General features: G+C 41.1%; 1 protein-coding gene across 1 annotated transcript; it reads left to right on the forward strand.

Annotated features, from left to right (window-relative positions):
• Window positions 1-790: 790 nt before the first annotated feature.
• Window positions 791-2549, forward strand: MELLADRAFT_72732 (uncharacterized protein; the record flags this gene model as incomplete). Its single annotated transcript, XM_007413959.1, has 3 exons — window positions 791-993; window positions 1093-1394; window positions 1557-2549. 2 exons carry the CDS (start codon window positions 1260-1262, stop codon window positions 2265-2267), a joined length of 846 nt encoding a protein of 281 aa, XP_007414021.1.
• Between the last annotated feature and the right edge of the window lie 6261 nt (window positions 2550-8810).

An 8810-nucleotide genomic window follows, 5' to 3' on the forward strand; every position in this document is an offset into this window, starting at 1 on the left:
ATTGTCTTCACTACATATGAATAAGATTTGGCCAGTTGATTTTAAAACACACAGGTACATAGTAGAATTATCTTCACTTGTATATAAACAAGATTTGGCAAGTTGATCTTAAAACACACAGGCAGAATTGAAAATGTGTCACAAGATTGATAGAAATTTCCGCAAGGGTTTGCATCTTTCGATTTGATGAGCGGCTGTTCCCGGCTGTTCATGCTAAAATCTATATTACATATGTGGGGCAAACTAAACTTATCTTGAACAGAATTTTATACGAACACAAGTTAAATGAATCCATTTGAACACGTCTAAGCCTGGGAACGGATATCAGAGCTTCATTTATCCTCATTTATCAGCTGTGAATGTACATTTTGATTTTTTTCTCAAAGTATGGGACAAGGCCTAGACTTGATGTTTGCAATGCTTGCGGAAATAGAGATCAGTCTTCGAGTGTATTTGTTGCTTGTTTTGATCATCTTGTCTGTAGCAGGCCACTGCCGTCGGCCGATGAGGGGCGAACCGGTTGAGATGATGGGTGGCATACTTATCGAGGAGCGGACCGGTAGAGGTGGAGGTAAGCGAGAGAGAGTGACATGAAACAAGCTCGGAGTCGTGTTCTTTGAAGTAGTTTGAAGTTTTCAAATTTGTAAAAGCTTTCAATCGACAATTTACGTAGAAAGCTCCCCACGCTCCGCCTTTTATATCTCTTCGAGTTTATCCCTAGAACTGTCTGATTTCAATTTTCGAGATTGGAATTCCTTTGAATGGTGTTATGAACTGCTGTCTTTGTGCCCTCCTCGATTTCTCGCTTATAAATAGAGGTGCATCAAGTCGATCAATCCCACCCTGACGCCTTTCGCCAGCTTTTCGCCCATCCCTTACATACAGTAGTCACTTTTTAGAGTGGATTGTCGGTCGGTTCCTTGTTGGTGTCCGGTCATTGTTTAAGCTGCTTTCAATAGATTTACACATACTAGGATGAGCTCTGAATAGAGAGTGAGTTATGAACTATATACGCAAGCTTGACTTCACATCCTCAGTCTTTTGTCTCTTTGGACTGACTTGATGCTTCCATCGCTCATGAGCCGCGCATAGGTCGGTCAGTCTAATTACAGTAAGGTAGATAGCTACTTGCTTCACGGATTGGCTGCTTCCGCCTCCTACATCTACAGCCCTACTGCTAAACTGCGTCAGGAAGATTGTGGATCAGATCGACATATCTACCACCCTACTTAAATCATTCACCTCACTTTCTTAGTTTGATGGCTGATTCGAGGACTAACTCCAACTACTATTCCAAGAATAGCCTTAGGCTGATGATGGCCAAGAAGTTTCGAGCTCCGGACGATTATCATTCGACTAACTCATTCAATCACCATCATCCTTCTATCCAAAGTGTCAGTTTCTTCTCATTTTGTCAAATGTTCCTTTCAGAATTCCATCTGGCTCAATTAAGTATATATATAATCTTTACTAATCTCCTGTCTACTCCCGCAAACCTTCCTTGAATGATCCCTTTTTTTAAACTTCTTCAAACAACGATCACAATCATACACTAGCCTGGTTCGATTCATCCGACCCAATCCACAAGTGCACTCCCCACTCTACCGGCCTTCGAATCAACTGAGCGACAAGAAGACCTTGCTCACTGGATGCTCTATGAACCCAAGTGTGATGGGAACGGCTCAATTATTCCGCCTTGGGCTCGACGCGACACTCAACCCAATGACACTGATAGGAGATGTGAAGTGTCAATTGATCGAAACGAGCCTTCCACCTCATCCCATACCTCAACCTTTTCACACCTATTACCACTACCATCTCTGATCAGCTCTGAGGCGGTCAAGAAACCGAAAGGCGCTCCCACCTTACCTGGTATCGCCGCCATGTTAGCCGGAGCCTCTGCGTCACAGCCACAACTCGAACCACTTCATCAGAACCACGGTTTCCCTCCACAAAATCCATTGCCACCTACACGTCCGCCCAAATCCAAAAATCGAACAGGGCTTCACCAAACCGAACCCCGTACTAGACAACCAGCACGACATCGACGTCCGGTACCCACTCCCTCATCATCTCAGCAGTTGACTACGACGACACCTAGTGGCTCAATTCCTATTACGCTGTTGCAATCTACTAGACAAAGAGTAAGTATTGCTTGTACATTTTGTAGAACTAGAAAATTGAGATGTACACCTGGACCTGGACCATGTGAGCATTGTAGTAGAAGAGGAAATGAATGTGTTTTCGATGTGCCGGGAAGGCTTTAGAATATTCCTTTGATCAGTTTGTTGTGTGCTCTATGAGTTCCAGTCTCAAGAATTTTTTATCCCCTCTGATTTGTGATGTGATGGTTGATTTATCCGGATTAAGATGTCCAACACTTCAGAGCATAAGACTCAAGACCAAAAAAATACCTTTCTATCTTCATCAACCATGTTCAACATATCTATATACATCTAGTTTATTAGTTTCCATCCTGGTTAGTGTTAGTGGAAGAGAAATCAGCATTGTTGTGTGAAGAAGTGGAAACATAATGTTTTTGCTATCACAAGATAGTATTAGTACTTTCTTGGCTGAGCTCAAGAGCATCGTAGTTTTAGGTTCAATCCAGTTTGAAGCAGTTCAACTTTCAAAGTTGCTGAGAGTCAAAGCTGGCTACACTGACGAGGCCAGCCCTACCCCTTAAGAATTCAGGATGCCCAAAGTCGAAGGGAAATATGGGTGAGCTAACGTGATACGCCGGAGTGTACGGAGGCTCAAACGTATCCCATTTAGGATGCGCCTTGAGATTCAATGTATCATCTGACCAGTTTCCTGTTTTCTTCGTAAGGACGTCTTTTGACATTCATTTATGTGACTTATTAGCTTACCTCCACCAAATGCTCTGCGGCGCCTAGAAGCTGAGAATTGGCGTTGACAGGTGTTGAATCATCGCTAGGAAGCACCGGCACAGGAACCGTAATTCAAAAAAAGGATTATGTAGTTCTGTTTCTTTCTTTCTTTCCTTTCTTTATTTCAGAGTGTAGATATTACATATTTGAAATAAAGAGGTGAAATTCACTACAAACCTTACCTTTTGCGCATTTTTTGAGCCTAGTTTACTCTAACAGAGCACCCTAAGCTCCTACTTGTTCAAGCAAGGCCAGGTAAGGGATCAAGCAGCTATCCAATCAAACACACTGACAAGCAGCCTGCTCAATAGGGGGTTTTGAGTCAAGAAATTTACAGTATTTTACAGTCCAACAAGTTGTCTGATGTTGCAAAATATACCGTAAATTAAGGGGTTTCAAGTTTGTTTGTTTTTTGCACAGAATTTATAAATTTGGATGAGTTGTTTGTAAAAAAAAATCTTTGTAAAACCAACATATTTTTAATTTGGGACACCTAAAAAGGTGTCCTGCTTCAAAAATTTTACGCATACTTTACAGCAACGGGCAAGTTGTTGTAGCGTAAAAATACGTAAAAAAAGGTAGCGGAAACCCAAAAAACACTGTAAAATTCAAAAAACTTGTCCATTTTCAAAAAAGTTTCACAAAAGTTTTTTGACTTGAAACCCCCAGGCCCTAATGTTGGTGCGCAAGGACCCGTGGGTTTTGTACAACTTGAGTTCCCCACATCAACACAAAAATAGGGGGTTTCAAGTCAAATATTTTACAGTATTTTTCAGTACAACAAGTTGTCCAAGACCGTAAAATTTTATGTGGATTTCAAAAATTTGGGACACCGTTTTAGGTGTCCCAAATGCTGTTGACCGTATAAATGCAGCAAAAAAAACACCGTAAAATTTTGAAAACTGGTCCGCTTCATAAAATTTTTCACAAACATATCCTGACTTGACACCCCCTAATATAGGGTGAAAAAAGCAGGACATAGAAATTGTCATTCAAAAGAAATCTGTCTCTGACAAAACTCTGTATGTAATCTCGTATCTCTCTATAAATTGAGTATAAGCTACAGCAACACTGGGACAGCTGCGCTTCAGGGGTGGCAGCGGGGGGCGCAGCAGATTCCCGCTGCTTGAAATTTCAAAGGTGAGCAGTGAATTGGTCACAGCTGCGCTGTGACTGACAGCGCAGCTGTTTCCTGTTGCTCAAAAATTGTGGCAAAGGGAGCTGTAAGATCTCTCAGATCTTCACTGGAGGGTCCGGAAACTTTACTCCGGCACAACTTCTTGAGAGAGCATGGTGGGAGCAATTGACTTAGAACCTTGGTTAAATTACGAGCTAGCTCCAAAGGATCCCAAGATTAGCTCACTGAGGAGTCTCAAGACTACAAGTAAATGAAAAAGGACCAGAGAAGTAATGAAAAGTCTGTAACTCACCTAGCTCCAAAGGATCCCAAGATTAGCTCTCTGAGGAGTCTCAAGACTACAAGTAAATGAAAAAGGACCAGAGAAGTAATGAAAAGTCTGTAACTCACCTAGCTCCAAAGGATCCCAAGATTAGCTCTCTGAGGAGTCTCAAGACTACAAGTAAATGAAAAAGGACCACAGAAGTAATGAAAAGTCTGTAACTCACCTAGCTCCAAAGGATCCCAAGATTAGCTCTCTGAGGAGTGAGGATCCTTCGAAGCCGGGCGCTGACAACAAGATATTTATAGAAGACCCGTGTAAACCCATGCCTCCCTAACCATATGCCCTGAGCCTAAGTGTACCCTTACACCCTCCCTTCCTAAAAATTAAAGCCTCCTCCTTAATTATCCAAAAAAATTCTTGAAAATAGACAAACACCAAAAAAAAATCCTAAAAGAAAAAGAAAATTTTTCGCAAATTGGCATAACTCGCCCCTGAAAGTTTGACCATAACTCGTCACTGTGAAAGAAAAAAAGAAGCAAAAGAAAAAAAAGAGCAAAAAGTCTTGATTGAGTTGTAAAATCTTGAAGAAAATGAAATAGGAGAATTGTTTTTTCTGAATTTAATTAAATCTTGAAGTCTTGCTGTACGCCATTGCATCAATTTGTTCTTGAACCTTGATGTCTTGAAGTGAATACTTGTGAAACATGAATTGTCTTGAGGTTTTGACGTGAATGATCTTGAATTATACGTAATTTGATCTTTCGTGTCATTGTTGTAGTAGTCTGTTAATTAGGAGAGAGAACTGCTTGCCAGCCATTTTGGGGAAATTGAGGAAAAGAAATGCTGTATTGAACTCACATTGCGGGGGTGTTAGCACATTAATACAATGCACACCCCCTTGTCAATTTTCCTAGCTTTCCCCATTGGTCCCCACATTCCGGCCTGATGGGGTTGTTTTTGGATTTGACAAAGTCACCTCTGTGACTGCAAGTGGTCCCTACTGTGTCCAATGTTGGTCCGATGGCCTTGAGTCAAGAATTTCTGCTATTTAGGAGAGAACATTTCTTGCCAACATCTTCAAGACTGGAGATTGAAAAAGGAATAGCACACTCACATTGCGGGGGTGTTAATGCATCAATCTCAAAGCACACCCCCTTGTCATGTTTCGTAGTGTGCCCCGTGGGCTCCATTCTAGGACCTTCGGGGATTGGTTCCGTATGTGACAAGACCACAGTCATGGCCGCAATGCTTTTGCTGTCTAAGTGTTTGGATTTGCTGTGGTAGGCCTTCAACTTAGATATGTGAAAGATCAGGTGTGTTGCGTCCTCCGCTTGAAGTTGTAACTTGAAGTCGCGGCCTCCGTTCAGAACCTCCTGAATTTCATACGGGCTGTCGTAGCAAGCTCTGAGTTTACCAACTCCACGGCCCGCCCCACCTACCACTTGTTGCCGATCGTGACTATCTACCATAAACAGGTCACCTACTTGTAGTGTGTCTCCCTCCCGGCGTTGTTTGTTGTATTGTACTGCCTGGTCAACTCGGCTGCTCCAAAGATGGTCTTGCCAAGATGCCCACTCTTACTGCCGCCGTTGATTCCATGAGTGCACGTCTTCGTCTTCAATTTCGGTCGGCAATTTGACCGGGAATAGTCGTGGTATCAACAGTGGCATGGCTAAGCTAAGTTAGCGCTTAGCGGTGCATTAGCTTAGCAGTTTTTTATCACTAAGCTAACGCTAAATCCTTAGCGCACTCAAGCTAAGCTAATCAAATTTTGATTTTTCCTTTAGCGGGTCTGCGCCAAGCTAAGCCGGAAGCTTAGCTATCAAAAAGAACATGTTCTAAGTGCAAAAAAGGGCCGCCAAGCCGCTATTAGCGGTTTAGCGGCCAATTAATTGGCTTAGCGGGTGTCATTTTATGCCCGCTAAGCTAATGGCTTAGCGTTAGCACATTTTTCCTTAGCGGCTTCTAGCTAAGCTAAGCCCAGGTGGCAAAAATCCTTAGCTTAGCTTAGCAAGCCAACGTTGGTGGTATACATCCGTAAACAAATTGAAATGGGGAGACACCTGTGGAGACGTTCACCGCGGAGTTGATCACAAATTCGGCACATGGCCAGGATTCCAGACATTTCCCATGCTTACTCACGGCTGAGTGTTGCAAGATTTGTCCAATAGTTTTGTTGGAGGGCTCGCTTCGCCCATCTGCCTGCGGGTGATAAGCGGTAGACAGGTTAACCCACACTCCTAGTAAGTCATGCAGACGCTTCCAGAACCTCGAAGTGCATGCTTTATCTCTATCACCAATGATAGACTCCGGGAGACCAAAGATTGAGGACCAAGAGTTAAACAGCCGCTTTGCCAATTGTTCAGCAGTATCACGCTGTGATGCAGGGACTAGACGTACGAATCCTGTTAGTCGGCACGTACAAGATAGGATCATGTTGTAGCCAGAAGCTTTTGGGAACGGGCTGATGAAGTCAATAGCAATTGCCTCCATTGGCTGCGTAGGGATTTGGCTTGCACTTTGCCGGAAGTCGTGGTTGTCTGAGCCTTGTTTTGCTGACAGGAATCACACGTCTTCAATTGCTGCCCAACTTCCCTGGTCATGCCGGGCCAAAAGAAGGTGTGTTGTAGTCATGTAAGGGTCTTGAGTGGTCCTAGGTGACCCAACACGTTGTGTGTCTGGTTGATGAATTTTCTCTCAATCCTGCATGATTAGGTACAACCAGCCGGCCGTTGTGGTGATCTATTTATGATATCAAGCAAAAAAATTAATCATCTTCACTTTACCAAGTTATTAGAAAACTTCAGTGTAGCAGGAAATTCAAAATTCAGGATTTCAGATCAATTGAAGCTCTTAGAGGCTTATGTATACTTATTGGCTCAATATTATGTCATCTCATTTCAAAATTATTCTTAAGATCAACATAGTTTACTTACAAAGTTATTACAAAAAGACAGAAAAAGAAAAGATAAGAAAAATTCGAAAATATAGGTGTAAAGGTTGGAAAACGGTTTTTAGCATATTTATAATTGAGTTATGGGTTTTTAAAGGTTAGAATATGAAAGAACAACAGTTTATTATACAGTAACAATTTTAATCTTCAAGGTTGATAAGGAAAAACAGAAGTTATTAAGAGAAAGGTACTTTTTCAAAGTTGGTAAACAAGGGTTATGCGTGTAGTTTACATATGTAATGGTGGTAGTAGTGGAAATTAAGGTTGCCAAGAGGATTTTCCGGGATTTTTAAGGTTATAGAAGATGATTTCATATTACATGAGCAAGAAAAAGGGAGTAGTAGCTGTGAAAAGTGAAGAAAATGGGTGAATTTCGTCAAAAATGAAGGTTTTCAGCTTATTACATATGTCAAATGACGTCAGATTAAGTTGGTAGATATCTCATTCAACGCAGAAGAGTGGATTACATAATGTACAATCTTTAAATCATTAGTAACGGAGGTGTATGAAAAAAGTTATAAGGCAAATAAGAAATTGGTGTGAATCTCGAATTTACAGTCACAAGTCAACATGTAACACCAAAAACCTTAACTTCACAACTCAATATCTTACTCATCACTCATCAGAAGTAGGTCATATGGGTGTCAGAAATGATCAGTATCACGAGGGCTACAAGATGCACTATAGTAGATCAAAATTGGAGCACATCTGAAAAAATTTGTAATCTCAAAATTTGGTTTTCAGCTAGTTTACAAGGAAAAAATCACCTGTATTCATCTTAAGAAGTGCTCTACATTACATCATTGCGTCATTGATCACTTTTAGCTGTGAAAATTACATCATACATTAGTAACAAGATCATTACATTGCGTCATTACATGGTTTTTAGGATTCTTTAGGCGGATTTGACTGGTTTTTGAGGCTGTTGACTGTTGTAGAGGTTGTTACATGTGGATATATATACTCTTTGATGATTTTGGGATTGTCGTTCCCTTTTCTGCATCTTATACCTTTGTTGTAGTGTTATAAATCATCATTTATTTACTATATTTGTACTAAGATCACTTAAATCCGCCCCTTCAAAGCAAGGAGAAATTTATTTACGTGTGTTAAAGACTAAAAGTCAATTGGGAATAATACTTAACAACAGTATTGCTAGTAATAAACATAGTGTGTGGACTTTTTTTTGCGCTTAAAACTGGGAATAATACTACACAACAGTATTGCTTTATTTCTCTGTTATCACAAAGTGGTCAGCAAGTGCCCTTGTGCTGGTTTCTTTGAAGAAGGCAGTCTTTAGGCAACTTCTACTATATTACACGTAGTAGATTATCCCTTCTTAGGTGTTGTAAAGCTCTTGTTGAGCTTTGAATACTACACCGTCAAGATATAACAGGTCGTTTTTGATGATACAGTCATCCCGTAGAGGTAGCACCTTGCATAATTTGAGACAGAATTTATCCTGATTAAGACCTTCACGGATTGTTTGAAGCTCTACCTCATTGAGTCCTGATTTGATCTCGCATGGTGCAATGTTGTCCCTGCGCGATAACACATCTGCAA

Source organism: Melampsora larici-populina (assembly GCF_000204055.1).
Source record: "Melampsora larici-populina 98AG31 unplaced genomic scaffold MELLAscaffold_40, whole genome shotgun sequence".
Lineage (NCBI taxonomy): Eukaryota > Fungi > Basidiomycota > Pucciniomycetes > Pucciniales > Melampsoraceae > Melampsora > Melampsora laricis-populina.